General features: G+C 37.8%; 1 protein-coding gene across 1 annotated transcript in view; it reads left to right on the top strand.

Annotated features, from left to right (window-relative positions):
• Window positions 1-15285, top strand: part of adcy2a (adenylate cyclase 2a) — a 66065-nt gene extending 50780 nt beyond the window's left edge. The window contains exons 16-25 of the mRNA XM_062423064.1: window positions 1791-1928; window positions 2963-3082; window positions 3204-3388; window positions 8030-8114; window positions 10386-10544; window positions 11647-11793; window positions 12131-12241; window positions 12347-12461; window positions 13715-13839; window positions 15133-15285. Of these exons, the coding sequence (XP_062279048.1) occupies window positions 1791-1928; window positions 2963-3082; window positions 3204-3388; window positions 8030-8114; window positions 10386-10544; window positions 11647-11793; window positions 12131-12241; window positions 12347-12461; window positions 13715-13839; window positions 15133-15285 (1338 nt within the window). The remainder of the gene's footprint in view (window positions 1-1790; window positions 1929-2962; window positions 3083-3203; window positions 3389-8029; window positions 8115-10385; window positions 10545-11646; window positions 11794-12130; window positions 12242-12346; window positions 12462-13714; window positions 13840-15132) is intronic.
• Window positions 15286-17931: the final 2646 nt, after the last annotated feature.

Below are 17931 nucleotides of genomic sequence, written 5' to 3'. Positions count from 1 at the left end.
AATGCAACACTTAACACAACAATAGTTTAGAAGCCTCCCACTGCCTTTTGTCAACTTGATTTGGCATTGCTGGGCTCATGTCATCATGTCATTGTCTACTTGTTGAATTTGCAGACACCCATGAAATCCTTTTCCAGGTTTTATGTCTAATAATTCAGAATCATGTGGAATTAATCAATCCTTTGCAAATAGGAATAGTAGACTCCATAATTAAAACACACGTTTTACCTCAGTGTGTCTGTCAGTTTCAAGATCACATTCAGTTTGTTAGTCCCAGCCATTCGTCACAGGGCGATCATAGATCATCCACAGCCTCACATTGTAAAATCTGAAGACAAGCTAGCTGTGTTTGGAGTGTTCAAATCTTTGAACTCTGACTGACTCATATCCAGTTATTTTTTCATAAATGAAGATGGTATACATTTTAAGATCAACCATTTGATCCCTGTTAGATTTTATCATTGTAGGCTGAAGACAGGAAGATAATAAAGCCAAATAATATGTTTTATTTCTTCTCTTATACACGTTTGGACACCATCTTAAAACCACCCAGCCAGTTGACTTTTCATAGTTGTAGCACAACAACACCAACATGATTTATTATGCATGTGCCTAGTTTTTCTTTTTTAGCATTTCATGCAGAAACCTGTCACTGTTTTAGGAGGGAATGCTCCTGAGTACCTTTAAAAAGATTTGTGTGACACATGATAATGTGATGAACTGACTTGCATATTCTGCAGGTTCTCTGACTTGACATCTTCTACTTAATTTAGACCTGGCAGATTAATTTACTTTGTATTTCAATTCTTGTTAATTTCATATTAGTTGAGGTTTTTTACATTTTTTAATTTAGATATAAATTGCAAATGCCCTGTTTCTAAAACAATGGCTCGACGTTTCTGGTGATTCCTCGGGTGCACAATACAGTCCGCTATCCTTTGTTTATTATATTGTAATGTATATCCCCGAGCTATTCAAATGTCACATCCACTCAGCCCCAGTGATGCTCAGATATTGCTCTGAGATGATCAGCAAATGATTTGGGCTTTCATTGTCATTGTCTCGCAATGAAACACATTCAGCTGAAGGCAGTGCTGCAAAAAGCAATTGACTGTAACTAGTGCAGCCAACGTCTACTAAAGCTTGGGAAGATTTCATTCCTGCATGTCCATGTACAAAAACTGAGTAATAACAGAACGTAAACATATTACAATGATAATGGCTTTTGTGAATGGCTGCAGGTTAAGCATTGCTGTTTTAAATGAGGGACATGATTGCACAGTGTGTAGTGCTCTTAAAAAATATACTGACCTTGCACTCAGTTATAATGATTTGATTAGTGAAGCACGAGGTGGATGCTTTTTAACAGCCCCCCTGTAGTCAAGAATGTTATCTCTGCAGTCTAACTGAAGGGCTTATTGGAAGCTATATATAGTGATTGCTTGCATCATTTTAAACATAATGAAATCACTTTCTGTGGTCATTTTGCAGCACTGTTTTTGCATGTGGTTTGACCTGTGTTATAGTATGCATGAATAGGTTGACAGGACCCTCTTTTCATAACTGTTTGCCACTTAATTCCAGTGGCTGATTGGCACTGTTGAAGCAATTGGGAGTAAATCATTAACAGGTGCTTAGATGTGTGAACTAGTTGTGTATTTTTTCATTTCATTCATTCATAGTCCTTAAGCAGCACAAATAATTAATATATGTCTGTTCATATGTATTTGTTTTCCCAAGTCATTTTGTATATTTCTAGTCATGCATTCCTGTATTATGTGTCCCTGCAGCACTGCAGTAAAAGTGTCCCCACTTCTTGGATGTGGCTGCTGAGGTCATCAGTCATTATTGCCAACAAGCCATGGCCCCGCATCACTCTCACCATGACAACCACAGCTTTAATACTCATAATGGCAGTCTTCAACATGGTAAGCTTTTATGTGTAGCTAGGTACTGCAGAGAAGGAGGGGTAACATCAATTAGGCTCCACTGGGAATGAGGTATCACAAACCATCAGATGGCACCCCTCTTATTTTAAACAGCAGTGTAATTAGAAGGTAATGGAATGCAACATGTTGTCACACAAACAAAAACAGCACAATCCTATTCATTGAGCATCAAATAAACTTAGCGGGACTGTTTTACTGAACATAGTTAATTTACATTTTTTATTTCTTGCTACAGTAAAAAGGATGTAGCGCCTCAGCAATGAATATGTTTAAGTCATGATTAGGGTCTGTGAACGCACCAGAATTTTAATGTACAATTTATCTGCTTTCCATTTCTTTTGTTTACTATGCCTCAGATATATTGGATATTTCGCCACACAATCAACTACAGAAAAACATCTTTGTTTTCTTTCTGTCTGAGATTATGGCTCCCCTGCATAACAGTGCACACACCATTTGCATGTACAGATAAAGGAATACTGTATAGAACATTTTTTATTGTTATTTTGCACTTCTTCTTCAATTTTCAGGTTATCTGATTCAGGTTTATTTCTGTTCAGAGAAAAAGAAAAAGAAAAGCTTGGGTAAAGGTGGAATAATAGCCTGAGGCTTTTTGTGAAGTTGCGTGATAAAGCATGGTGTCAAGACCCTGGTTTAGACCTTCACACAAATCGTTTCCAGAGATTATAATCTTGTTTTGCACCTGACGTGGGTCAGTCGCTCAGGGCTCATGAACCAAATTAACTTTGCTCAGTGGGGCAGCCAATTCTCATTTTATCCTGCAGGTTCACTTTAAAGGACATTATTGAATGGTTGTCGTTATTGGCCTCTTATCTAACAAGATTCTATTTTCCTCCTTCAAGTACAATGTAGACTAGTTTGTCTTTTCACATGCAGACGTGACAAGCAAGCACACAGAGAAAGTGTGTTCATAAATTGCATGTGAATAAAGATTTTATGACTTGTCATAGCTTAATTTTTGTTGATTTTGCGTTTTTTTCTGTTTGCTGTAGTTCTTTTTGGAAGACAATATGTCACCTCCAGTTCCTGTTTACAATTCATCCAATGAAACACTGTTTTACCCTAATGGACAACTACTGGCCTTCACTGGCAAAAACAATTTCTACCTTCCTGTAAGTAAAGCTATTATTATAATTTTTCTCTGTAAATGTACTATTGTCTTTGGTAATTTGCATTTGACTAAATATTCGTCAACCTAGCTCTGTCTCTTTCACCTTCTGTCTGTTTGTCTAGTATTTAATTTATAGTTGCATTCTGGGCCTAATCTCATGCTCGGTGTTCCTGAGGATAAACTACGAGCTGAAGATGATTATTATGCTGACAGCTGTGGTGGTTTACAACGTCATTATTCTACAAACACATGCTTCACTGCTGGATGAATACAGCACATTCCTGTACAAAACTGAGAGCCTGGACAGGTAGGTATACAGTATTCACAGTGGTATCAACATTTTGTTCAAGGGAGCATAAGAGTGTGTGTACAGAGTCATGGTGGGTAAAGAGACAATGTGAGGTAGCATGAGAAAAATAAATTGTTGAGATGGTGGAGCTGTTAATTCTGTAGGATTCTGAGTAAATAAAAACCTGTGGTAATATGAGGAGATAAAATAATGGGGAGGTTAAAGGAGAGAAATAAGGTCAACCTTGAGGTCCCCCTCTGGTCAGTCGGGTCAAAAATAGCTCTAAATGGAGGCACCCAGGGGGCATCGCTAGCAGCAGCTGGAACCAACTATACTTCTTTCTCTTCAAAATCTCTTTCTCGCCATGTCAATATTTCTACCTGAAGCCCCTATAGATGGATGAAACTACTGAAAACATGCAGTATATGTCAACAATCTGCAGATAACCTGATGCATCTTAATACAAACCAGCTTCAGACACACAATGTGTTAAATGTACGTTTAAGCATCTTCCTTTAGTGTAGATTTTTTTGTTCAGTTGTTAGATTGTAGCCTGTGAGCAAACATGACATTGAATATTTGTTGTCTTATACTATAATTATATTTTTTACACAGATTCACATAACATTTCAGCTTAATTTAGTAGATGTTATATTGAGTCACCATGCTGCAATTTGAGCAAATAACATTGCATTCAACACATTTGTACAAATCAGGTGTTGCCTCAGTATAAAAGCTCTACCTAATGGCTGACAGTTAAGAGCCCTCCCTGCTTCTCACAAGTTTTGCACCCTGCTGCTCTGACTGTAAGGTATAATGTAGATATTCTATTTTATGACAGTAGTTGCACTGGAGGCTGGAAATAATTTAGGCTTAGAGTTTGCTTAGACATCAACATCTACAATTTCACCTTACACAAAAAACATCGGAGCAGGTTAACTTCAGAGGATCCAATCATTTATGAATATATGAACATACACAGTATTCTTTAGCTCATAATTAGGACTATGGTACAACACATGTTGGGTAGCAGATTGTCTGTAACTTGGTTGCAGTGTTTTCATGAATGATTTTGGATAACCTAGAAGAATATTAAATGAAATAACATACTGAAGTGAGCTTGAGAACAAAAAATGATCATAAACTATTTGAAATACAGTAATGTATTACCTGGGTAATGCGTACCTAGGTCCATAAAGTAATCAAAAACAATCAGGTTCTGTTACTGTTACGATACTAATTACAATTGCAAGGTCATCAGTGAACTGTAAAGAAAAGTATGTAAATGGATCTTACACTGTCAGATAATCTCCATTAATGAAGTCATTGGATTTTGTCAGATTGTCAGATTCTCTGCTGAATGATGATAAGGTCTGTCCAAGTTGGATAATTGAGTTACAAAATGCAAGTCCAAGATAGTTATAGTTTAAATCAGTTCTTATGGTCTCAAGTAGGTCCAAGTGAAGTCTCAAGTGCTAGTTAGTCCTAATTATGTACAAGACTATAATGATCCAGATTTAACAACAGTATGGCCATTTCGAGATAAGTCACTTCTGACGTATTATATCCTAATAAGTAGTTAATGAAGGTACGCTGGAGCCACAGTATTCATTTAAAATGAATGGTAATATACAATAAACATTTTAAGACTAGGCTAAGGGGTAAAAAATATTTGTATGGTGATTAAAAGCAGCTGTTTAAGCTCTTGTGTAGTTTCTTATATTTTGATCATAAATTAGTAAACAACTGTAATATCAGATCAACTTATTAGTAGTATGTCAAAATTAGTGGATAAACAGACAACTGACATGCACCATTCAAAACAATCATGTCTCCATCTCTGATGTACAGTTCCACCGTGGATGTTGACCTATGCTCAAGCCTGGACCAAAATATAGATTAGCCCCCATGAATATGTATGACATATATATTATTGTTGTTCTACCGTCACTCACACACACTTATCCAAATGTGCTCCACACATATTTCATTCCCTTCATTTTACATTCTACACAACGTTCCCACAGCCTTCTATTGCCAGCAGTCCCAGAAAAATAACTGTTTAATGAGGATTAGCAGCCTAATGAGGTTATAAGGAATGAAAACAATTTCTTTAAGCCACAGTAAAGAGAGACGTCACACACATGGATATATTACACATTAATGGCTATATGGAGCAAAGCACAGCCAAACTTTGACATATGCTTGAATGGAAGCAGTACATAAGCAATGTGGTTTGTTGCTTCATCAGTTACACAACGATACACCATGATGATGTAGAGTGGTGGAAAAACTGATGGAAATATAAAGTTTATTGAAACAAAATGTTAATGTAAGGCTGGAAATTTGGTGCCAAAGCAGGCCTACAAAGCAGGCCTACATTGGTTACTGTAAATCCATAGTACACTCATATAAGCCTCTGCTATTGTAACCTTTTAGCCCTCGTACATTGTTATAAACTGTATTAAGTGCCTAGCTGAACTAACACATGACTAAGAATAGATCAGCACATTACAGTGGTCTTTAAAAAGACCTCAATTAGCTGCCTTCAATTCCATGCCTGAAATGTGCCCGCCAATTTAAATTATGCATTTTATATGGAATTAGGTGGAGAAAAAATTTACCTTTTCACACAGTAAATTAATTCAAAGTAGTCCATTAACACAGCTCATTTGGCAATTTGTAATTATTTGTATAGATCAGTAGTGTGCTCAGATTAATTCATATATTTATGTCATTTGCACCATACTAAGGAAGTGTCACACATTATGGAAAATATCCTTGCTGCCATTGTATGCATTCTGATGAGGAAGTCCAATATTACTTTATTTTTTTTAATTTTTTAATTTTTTTTTGAGATTGGTCAGGGGCATGTTTATTTTTCTTTAGCACCAAGACTGGAAATTAGGGTTAATTAAAAGTGAAAAAATGCCTTCCACTAACTTCAATATTGTCCTAAATACACCTTGTATATTGTTAGCTGGCGAGATAGTCATCACCACTTCTAACATCCCTGCTGTCAGGGTGAGAGTTAATTAAAATGCTGCATGCTGTTATGACACCCTGTAAACAGCTCCAAAGCATAACAGCTCTTAAAGATACCATGTCTGTTTTTTTATATTTATACTTCACAACATGTGTAATAGACACAACATGTACCTAGATAAGTTTCAAGGTGTTGGAATGACAAAAGTAGATTAGTGTCAGTGGTGAGAGACACAGCCGGACGTTTTGGTAATATGAACAACTCCCTCCTCAATCTGAGCAGCCAAGAGAGGCTGTAGTGATGACATCATCTGCAAACAAATCCTGGAGCAGTAGAGCTTCTCTACAGAAATGAGGAGATTGCAGTGATTCATTCAAAGCCCTGCTTTCCAACAAAAGCCTTTGTGAATTTAAAGTCAACAACAAAGATCTTTTGGTCCACAAATGTGGTCACTAATACGTTGTCTGTAGGCAAACTCCAAAATGTGTCACTGGATGAAATCATCAGTTTGAATCTACATTGTCTGATTTCCAGCAGAGGAAGGAAGCTCTCTGTCTTTGTGGTTATTGGCTGTCCAAAGCAAGTGCAGTAGCACTATGTTATTTCACTCCTCTTAAGTCAGTAAATCTCACTCAGCTTTGGTCGGCTATGTCATGGGAAAATGTTTACTGTACAATGGAGAAATTGAAATGTTTTGGTCATTTCCATAGGTAAAAACCCCCCAACTATGTCACTATTAGGAAGTTTACTTTAAAAAAAAAAGTTACACTTTCCAAATCAGTCTTTGTGTGAAATCTCCCTAACCTTCTGTCTGTCGTCATTCCTTGCCATTCATTCTGTGTAGAGAATTGATTAGATAATGAACCGGGCGAGTGCAGAACTTGAAGGCTGTTTTCTTAGTTGTCTGCTGAGCTCTGGCCTAGATAAGAATAAGAGTTCATTAATATGCAAAATATGCTTGCAGAAATTAGGATGCAATACTCTTGGTTGAGTGCTATCACACATTATAACTTAAATAAGGGCAGCTAGACTTCACTGCCATTAAATATCTGTTTAATTATTAATTTAAATGATTGTATCAATGCATTTCTAATCTTTTCATATATTGTTTGTACTTTTAGTGTGTGTGACAGAATTTTAATGGTCTCTGCCTTGATGTCTATGCAATACATGCATACATGCACAATAGCTGAAGTTTGTTTGGTTGCCGAGTTTTGCCGTGAACAGGTAGTCTATTTTTAGGGTTGTGCTGGTGGAAAAAAACAGCGCTTAGAGTGTATTTATAGTGCTGAATCTTTGCAGAGTGAGAACACAATCTCATTTATTGCTCCTAGTGAAACATCTCTAGTGACTGCACAGTGGCGGGGAAGTTCAGCCACAGGAATGCAAATGGTAAACAAGCTCTAGTCACTGCAAAGCAAAAGTGACAATCTTAATCGAGTGACAGCTTGGAAAACAACGGTCTGTTAACCAATTATGTGACACATGTCACAGACTACTGATTGCAATCTGATTTTTGAGTTAAATGTTCTTATACTCATCCCTCTGTCTTTTCTATCTTTTTTTTGTTTTGTTTTGTCACTTCTCATTCTTAATCTGTGTCTTTGTTTTTATCGCCTCTCTTTTTTTCCTCCACACGCAAACATGTCCCTTCTTTTCCTCTGCCCTTCAAGACCAGGAGTTCTCAAAGACCTGAAGACTATGGGCTCTATCTCTCTCTTTATCTTCTTCATCACACTGCTTGTGCTTGCCAGACAGGTAAGTCCACGCTATAATAGTTTGAATGATGTTATCATCTGTCTTCTGTGCACGCTTACCTTCACAGCTCTAAAACAGTTTAGCTTTGCTTTTATATCACCATTGTACTGTTTTTCACATTTTATTTGTTTCATCACCCTCTGTACATTGTTACTTCAAAATTGCTTATTTTTTTCTCCCATTTTCTCTCAATTTGGAACCTCTAATTTCCCATCTAATATGCCCCTTGTCACTACTAAGTTAGTCTGTTGGCCTGTGAAAATTGTACTCAACCATCTACCCCTCACATCCCTCCACCAGCTCCCACCCACGAACACAATTGGCTTCGATGTAGCGCCCAGCCATGCCGCAGGCAATGCAGCTTGGAATTGCGCCCAGGTCATTGGGATTATAAGCGAGTATTTCTCTTCTGAGCCACTTGTGCTAGCTTTAAAAGTTTAATGTAAATGCAGACAAAAGTGGACACCTGACACTGCTGGTTTCTGTCTCTTTCTATATCCTATCTCATTCTATATGTAAATGCTATGCCACACTATAAACCATAGGTATCGTGTTTGTGTGGTTTCCCTGCAGCCACTCTGGGCGAGAGATTTATATGAGCCAGGTGGCTGCAGTTACCCAGGTAGACCTACAGATTTACTAGCCAGGAGATGCAGAGACCAGAGAGTGGTCATTCTGGAGATTTGTGTGTTTCTTACTATGGCTATTTTGGGATAATGCTACACTGCAGGGTACTTACTGTACTTGGGAGTGGTCCAGAATGGAGGCATTATTGTGCTCTGGAGTCTTGGCTACTCACATCAACTGCACATATTTGAAGTCCCAGTAATCAACCCAGTATAAGATCTTTCAACATTTTGATTATACAGGTAGTCAAACCCTAATTTCAGCCAGTGGCAAAATGAAAATGGCAGAAGATAATAGTACATGCAAGTCATATAATATATGCATTCATGTGTGTATGTGAATACACACTTTATACATATGGAATAGAAGTGTGTTAAATGTAGGATGAAACCACAGCCGTCAGTAGGAAAAGACATGGGCAAAGTAATATTGTTGTTTCATATCTGAGCGTATCATTAAATGGGATGCAGCTGATCCCCCGGGCCCCACTGTGTACTGAAATAAGAACATGGGCATGGCTGCCTTTTTTTTTTTTTTCTTGACAGAGGCAAAGGTGTCCATAAAAAGTATGATGACTACAAGAGGATGTGCAGGCTCAAGCAAAAGCCCCAGCTTTTACCACATGCATCATGTGCTACTGCTTAACTGACTAGTCAAATAAATTCATTGAACATTTCAAGTGAAGTATTACTGCAGGGACACTTATTTGGCATAACATTACACAGGGCATATGTGTTGTATGCATTATTTAATAAGATATAAATAGATTTCAAAGGATGTCCGTCCACAGCTGGTGGCACTTAAATTCCCCATGGGGCATAATTGAGATTACCTGTGAAAACTCAAAAGCTACAAAATGTGGAAAATATGAAATGAAGCTCCCTGCAACAAATGCTGCTATATAGAGTCATAACCCTGCACATGAATATTAAGCAGATGGAGTTAGAGTGGATAATAAATGCATTTGTAGAAGACAAATTACTGATGTCCCCAGCTCAATGAAAAGACACCAGGTGCAACCATGTGTACTGCAAAAAAACAGATGCCATTTATTTAATACATGCTCAGTCTCACACTCACCACTCTGATGTCTGTATATACGCACTTTGTATTGGCACCACCCTCATCTCTTTCTCTTTGACTGGAGCAAGTAATTATATTTTTAATATTGAATCATGTCAACTCCTTTTGCTTAATCATTTTTCCAGTCAGATCTTAGACATTTCTATCATGCGTTTCTCCTTGGTTTATGCATCCCTTCATCAAATCATTTCATCATGTGCAGCTCAGGGAAAAGGCTTAAATAGAGCCACCTGAGCACTTCACATGGAAGAAAAATTACAGCATAAACATTATACATAGCACCCACAATACTCACTCTAAACAAAGAGGTTCCTCACCTGTCTTATAACATTTTAAAGTAATGTAATCAATCAAATCTCTATCTCTAAATCTCTATTTCTTCATGGTCTTTTTGGCAAATTCTACAAAGAAGTCCACTCTTTCATTGTGACTTTTTTTCTGACTTACAATTTGGTGAAATCCACACCTGTTTCTATTTTTCTATTTTTCTCTGTGACTTGATGGAAGCAAGCTTTACAGCTGTACCTTCAGTCTCTTCACCTCTGTGTCCTCTTGTAACAGAATGAATATTACTGTAGGTTAGACTTTCTGTGGAAGAACAAATTCAAGAAGGAGTGCGAGGAGATTGAAACCATGGAGAACCTCAACCGGGTTTTGCTGGAGAATGTCCTTCCTGCACACGTAGCCGAACACTTCCTGGCACGCAACTGGAAGAATGAGGTGAGTAAACGCATGATTACATTTCATTAGTCATGTTGGATCATGCAAATTTTGTTTTGACAAATTTCTGCAGGACTGATGTATAATGGTTTCATAGATGGCTTGCAGCATCAGTGGCTATATGCCAAGATCTATTACATCCATTCATTAGCTGTGATGAGGCATGGCAGAGAATCTATGATACAAGTCGATACAATAGATTTGAAACAATTTATGTACATATTAGATTTCTTTGCTGTAATCATGTTGATTTTTAATCCACTTTAAAATCAGAAGTGTATCAGACATTCTGCAAGGTGTTATTTTTAGTCATGTATATAATTCTGTATATCTGCATATAAATCTATGCAGACAGTGTGAAGTATGCAAATACAGAATGTACAATAGAGTATTAAAGTATTAAAAGTATGTGCTTTGTAAAGTTAGTGCTGTGTGGTGAATGGACGGTACTGTAAATAAAGTGATCGGGTGTTTTAGAGATATTCAGTGTAGACTTCTTAAATGACTAATTAGCTTTAATGAAGACAAAGCATTTGCAGACCGGTCTGTGTGACTGTCTGATTCTGGATCATGTTACATTCCCTGAGCGCTTCTCACTGTGTGAACTGTGAAAAATAAAGTTTTAGAAGATCTTGGCAAGTTTAGAGGACATGCTATCTTAGAGGTCATGCGAGTTTAATAGAAATGCTGCTTCTACTGCAAAAAAGTCCGAATGAAGAGTCAGCAAATGATTCTATTCATGCACTTGAACAGTATCCAGGAGCAACTTGCTGGTCTAATGGATTTTAGAGCAACTGTTATTTAGGTGGTCGTTTGGGTGATTTTGCCTACTTTCATTTGTCTGTCTCATTCATCATTTGTGTCATGTCTGCCTCTGTGGTCCCACCGATGACAGTATTCTTCAATAAAAACATCAGTCAAGTATTTCTAAGACTGCAAATCCGAAGAAAACTCCTGGGAGTCTAATCTGATGTTCAACCCACATCATTAACTTGAAATAATACGTCAGAATCTCGGTTAATCTTTCAGCAGCATTGGTTTTATATTACTGCACTTTCAGAACATTGTTATGCAGCTGACATCTGTATTTTGTCTCCTACAGGATCTGTACCACCAGTCTTATGACCTGGTATGTGTCATGTTTGCCTCCATCCCAGACTTTAAAGAGTTCTACACTGAGTCTGATGTCAACAAAGAGGGATTAGAATGCCTCAGGCTCCTCAATGAGATCATTGCTGATTTTGATGAGGTAAATTACCCTCTTGTAACATTCTACCTGTGCTTAACAAATACTAGATGCAACCTATGCAGTGCAGAAATAGTTTTCTTGTAGTATGTGATTGGATGTTGTGTACTTTGTGCCACACTTGCAAGCTACAAGATCTTGCTAAGATATCTGAATAGCAATTCATTTTTGGCTCAGTTTATTTTCTTTTTAATGAGTTAAACAAGTATCCTGTAATCATACACTGCATAGATCCTCTGCACATATGCTCCTTCTATTTATAACTATCAACAGTCAGTACTTCTGCATGACCTATGTCTCATTTGTTTTAGCTTTTGTTTATTTGTATTTGTGTGCATAGCTGCTGTCCAAGCCTAAATTCAGTGGCGTGGAAAAGATCAAGACCATTGGCAGCACTTACATGGCTGCTACTGGGCTAAACGCATCACCTGGGCCTGAGTACACATCACAGGTAGACTCATCACACACACAAACCTCTCATTGCTTTTTCCAGCTGGCACAAAGTCATTAGCATCTGACTAGAAATGAATGTGTTATTGGTTGTGTTCTTCACTAGGAACATGACAGGCAGTACATGCACATTGGGACCATGCTGGAGTTTGCATTTGCTTTGGTGGGGAAGCTGGATGTTATCAACAAACACTCCTTCAATGACTTCAAACTCAGAGTTGGTGAGTTTCACACAAATTTAAGTAAAGTGTTATACAATTATTAATATTTCTTCCTTTTTTTCTCAGCTACTAATATTTTTCACCCACACTTCTACTGCACTCTAAATTCACCATACTTTTACTTGTCAGTGTTGGTATTGTTAGTGTCCCATTTCAAGAAAGGAAAATACCGAGCAACTTTGATAGAAGTCAGCAGTTGGGAAAAGAGGTTGTTATCATCATGAAGTGAAACATGAGAACACAACAATGTCACTGCTGTTGGGTTAGAGTTGTAACCTTTGCAGACTTTTTCTTGTAATGGCAGCAATCATATTTTATTACACAGCTGGACTTTTGACATGTAGCACTGGATTTACTTAAAAGAACAAGCCTGAAGGCGGACTTCAACTCCACTGACATGTTTTGTACTGACAGGGACATGTATGTAGCCGTTATGTATCCAAGAAATGTCTATTTCACTAACCCAGAGATTTGTAAGAGGGGTAATTTTATTATCTTGGCAGAAAGAGAAAGATGCCTACATGAATAAATAACTAGAAAAATAAAATACATGTTTACTGCAAGACATGTATAGTCATGGCAACATAACGGCAGAGGGAAGCAGGCAGGAAGGTCCCAGCTCTCTGCGTGCAATAAGAGCCAGAGCTCAATACCTTCAACCTGTCTGTAAAGATCCCAGCATGGGATGCTCCATTAACTCAGCAGTGTGCGTGTGTGACTGTACATCCCTGCTGCTTCCAGACGGGCCTAAAATGCTCCATCAGAGAGGGATACAAGTCCCCACCCACTGGGACTGGACAAAGCCTGTGCCTGTACACTTGTGCGCATTGCAGTTTGCAGCAATCTAGAAATTGACTCAGAAGCCCGAGTGAAGAGAGACCCAGTGTCATCTCTGTGCTGTGAAAAGCTCCAGAGCCTGCTTAGCAGAGGTGTTGAGAGTGCTGGGGATTGAGAGTTCAGCTGCATTTAGCTTCCACTTCATCTCTTGTTCTGATGAAATCTTGTGAAAAGGTTTGTTTATTCTGGAAGCAGCATGTCTTGCTGAAGGCCTTTTGGAGCTGCACACTAGCTACACTCAATAATTAATCAATGATATCAAAAATTGATTTTAACATAATGTCCACTTTGATGAATATTTTTGAAATATTCAAACCGTTTTAAAAGGTGCATGAAATACCAACAGGTTCAGAAATGACAATGTTGAATGAAAAGTCATAAACTTGGTTACCTACTACTTGGTTTCCTTTTTTTAGGTATTAACCATGGTCCAGTGATAGCTGGAGTCATTGGAGCCCAGAAACCACAGTATGATATCTGGGGGAACACAGTGAATGTAGCAAGCCGAATGGACAGCACTGGAGTCCTTGGAAAAATACAGGTAATTGTCATTTAATACCAGCAATAACTTTGTGTGACACCACGTATTCCTCTGTGTTAAAAACCCTTCAATGAGCCACATCAATACACTGGCACTGTAGTTTATTTCTAATCAATCCCCCATACACTATTTACTCCTATTTAAATTACGTTTGCTAAAAACTATTTAGCCTCATTTTAAGATGAAGCCCTCAGTAGAAACCAGCAGGCTCAGTGCCTCGGTTAGGGGAGAGAAGTCAGGCAGTGTTGAGAGATGGACTTACACATTGGTGGTTTTGGGATTTGTTGTGAAAATATAGAAACCCACCAGCTTTGATCAGATTCTGTGATGCATTTACAGATTGGAGAGTTTCTTACTCTCAGTCGAACATGGCGTTGTGTTTGAAGTTGACAGTTCCTTTCTGTTTCTCTCAGAGCAGCGCTCCATTTTAAATGTCAGTCTAGATGTTCAAAAGATAAAACTTTTATTCCCTCTCTACACATGCTATTTATGGAAGCAAGGACATCTCATTATGTGACATCTAAAGATCTTACACGCAACCTGCCTGAGCACTGATAAGACATAATGGTTTTCCACCTGCATGGCATGTGGCTGTGGGAATCATTCAGTCTTCAGAGGGCCGTATTACACTTCATAGCCTGTACACATTTGATAGAGCCATCTGCTGTACAGTGCTGCACAACTCCAGTGCTTTCAATTTCTTTCCAAGATTGCCTGTTGATATTTTAGGATATGCAGAGGCAACAAATGTTGAATTATTCCACATGGATAATTCTCTTTAAGTTTTACTGATATTCTTTATTATTCAAACACATGGAGGACATTATCATTCAATGCCAATGATTTATTTTCTTAACTTTTGTTGTATGTTTCGTCTTGTCAAGTATTTTAGTTTTTTAACACAGATACACACATTGAATTCCTTGCATAAGCTTTGATGTTTGATGTACCCTTAATCTCAAATAATCCTCTATGGTAAGATTAGAAAATACAGTAGGGTCCCCTGTGATTGTTGCTGTACTTGACCCAGTTTTTGCAATCATGTTTGAAATAAATTCATCTGAAAGTTAAATAACACTTTATGTCAGACTTATTTTGTGTACAAAATGTAATGCAATGTTACAATTTCATTTGCAAGATGCTTTTATCCAAAGTGACGTACACATGAAAGTTAATACAACACAAGCAAGGATCTAGTCAATGTAATAATAATAATAATAATAATACTAGAGGTCTGGCAATGCAGAACAGCATAATGCAAAATGGACGTTACCCATCTGGATCTCTCTGTAGGTGACGGAGGAGACGAGTCGCATCCTTCTGACCCTGGGCTATATGTGCTCTTGTAGAGGCATCATCAACGTTAAGGGCAAAGGAGAGCTCAAGACCTACTTTGTGCACACAGAGATGACCCGCTCACTGTCCCAGGGGAATGTAATGCCGTAAGACTCAAGATTCAGAATATTAACTGAATTTACACAGGCACAAAGAACAGACTTTTATTTCAGATGGGAGAGGTTTGATCTTCTCAGTGCTGCTGAAACAGAGACAAACTGAGGCATGAAGGAATCAGATCTGCGCTACAAGGAGGAGAAAAATATGATTTTACTGTTGCATTGAGAGTTACCTACGCCACAGCTGTAGTATACATTTTGTCACTTATGTAAGTGTAGCATGTACAGCAAGTAGGTAATAAACCCCTGGAATGTATTGTAATTTGACTGTTGGATCAAGAAAAGCCAAAGTGGCATGGGTCATTCAGAGAGAAGAGTCAGAAGTAATCTAAATTAGTATTCTGACTCAATTCTCTGAGGCTTCAGACAGTCACTGTGCCATATAAGCTTCTTTTTCAGGTGAATTAACAAACAAATCTATATTCTGTTCACTTTACACATGACAACTGATGTACAATAAGAAGAAGAAGTGAAACAATGTGCATGGCAACAATTGTAACATCAAGGCCTCTTGAAGGGCATCTAAAAGACAAGAATTTCAGAATTAACAATGATAACACAACAATGGCATGCTGGTGGATATTAAATTTGCGTGCCCCCAATTTAACCAGTTTCTTATGGAGTGACAGAGAATTGCCACAGATCTGACATTAAAATGAAAGCAAAGGAAAAACATTACAAGAGAAAACTGCATGACCACTGTTGCAAAAGTGAGCTGGTCCTGTTTGAAAAACACAGCCAACAAGGAGACACATATATGTGTACATAACTCCATCAACCTTGTTAGAAGCACCAAGTCTGGGATATATTTTACAGGAGGTAGTAAAAAAGAAAAAAATACCAGCACCAACAGTTTGTGTCCTCTGAAGGCGGATTCATGGCTGTTAGATGAATCTAGGACCATTAAAAAAAAAAAAAAAAAATCTATGAATATATTATGATATTCATGCAGGGCTGTTTTTCCCAAAATTGTCTTTTCACTTAAATCATCTTATCTTCATTGAATGTTTACACAAAACAAAGATGTTAATCCTTTATGGCGTCAGATCAGATTTATCAACACTTGCTGAAAAATGGAATATTTACTGTTCAGACAAGGCTGAGAGGATCAGACCTGAGCCATACAGATTTAAAGCCAGGTTAGAGTAACACAATTGGATAACAAAAGGGATGAAAGATGATTTCAGTGTGTGGATTTTAATTTGGGAAATCTGAGCCTGATGTGTGTACAGGGTAGCTTTAGAGTGCGTATGGTACTGTGGTTTTGTAAGAAAAGAAAATACTACCAAAAAAGTGTTTTGCTGTTTTGATGATGCCATTGTTTTTTGTAAAAACTTCATTAAAATTTCTATGTATTTCAGTCCTATGGCGTGCTTTTACTTGCCTGGGAGTGCCTTTGAAAATGACAAGCTCACTGCATATTAATGTGACAGGACTGATACGGTCTTTATCAACCTAAACTAGTCTATGTGGGGCAGGTTAAATTACAATGATCACATAAGCTGAATCAACCCAATGCATGGCTACAATCAGTCGTATTTGGGTCAACATGTTTTTGTCTCTGGAACATGATTCACACTTGACATTGGACAGTGTCCCTGTTGAGCATATGAATGGATACAATATGTCTAGACTTATCAGGGCCAAAGTCGAGTCAGTTCAGGGTAGCAGCACAGTTTGTGTTCTTTCTGCTTTACACCAATTTCAGTGCAATCTTGAAATGAATAGATACAACTAGAGTAGGAACAATCGAGATAATGATCACGTTACTACAAAAGGCTTAACCTACTTAATGTTGTGGATACACTGATATGATGATCCGTCAGTTGTGTTTGTGTTCATATCTTTAAGACATAATTGTAAAAATACAGGACATCTTCCCAATCTAAAAATAATTTCTTACTGTAGATTACAGCTTAAGCTCATTCTAAAGAGTGGTTATTGTCCAATACAAACATTTTTATCCAAGAGATGTTTCCAGAAGTTTTGCTACAACATCTGGAGTTGCATCTTTTACCACAGGTGCCCCCCTACTCTGTTGCAATTACACACTTTACATAACATGCACATTTCTAGGTCTACTGTGTATTCATATTCTGGGGCTTTTCTGGAATATATTTGGATGATTTGCCATTCAGAAGCCTTATTTATTTTATACTGGCCCTTTATGCAGCCTCTCAGTTCAGCCTCTGTCTAAAAGAGGACATATTTGGCTCCTCTCCCCCCTCCTGCTGAGTTAGCTTCTGGAAGCTGCCCCTCAGCAGACTTCCGCCAGCTCTGGAGGCGACGTAAACAAACATTAGTGGGAGATTTTACTTATTTTTTACTATAAATACAACCTTCTAAAATGTATGCCCATGTTCAAATCAGACCCATGTAAGAGTGACCAATACAATACCCCTAAGAACAACCTTAGAAACACAAGCTCCAGAATAGACAGCCATTTGTGGGCATGTGCAAACAAATCTGATGAGATCATGTGGAGAAAATGGAGGTAACTTTGCTAATGAAGCGTTCAGAGCAGGCTGAGGCCCAGGTTTTTCACCTGAAGGCCTCATTTTTACATCTGTTCACCTGTAGTTTTAACACATCCGACAGTATACAAATACAAGAAAATCACAAAAATGATGTTATGTCA

The sequence above is a fragment of the Scomber scombrus genome, chromosome 7 (genome assembly GCF_963691925.1).
Source record: "Scomber scombrus chromosome 7, fScoSco1.1, whole genome shotgun sequence".
NCBI lineage: Eukaryota > Metazoa > Chordata > Actinopteri > Scombriformes > Scombridae > Scomber > Scomber scombrus.
The sequence above is the reverse complement of the archived record's forward strand: the minus strand, read 5'-3'. Positions and strand labels throughout refer to the sequence as shown.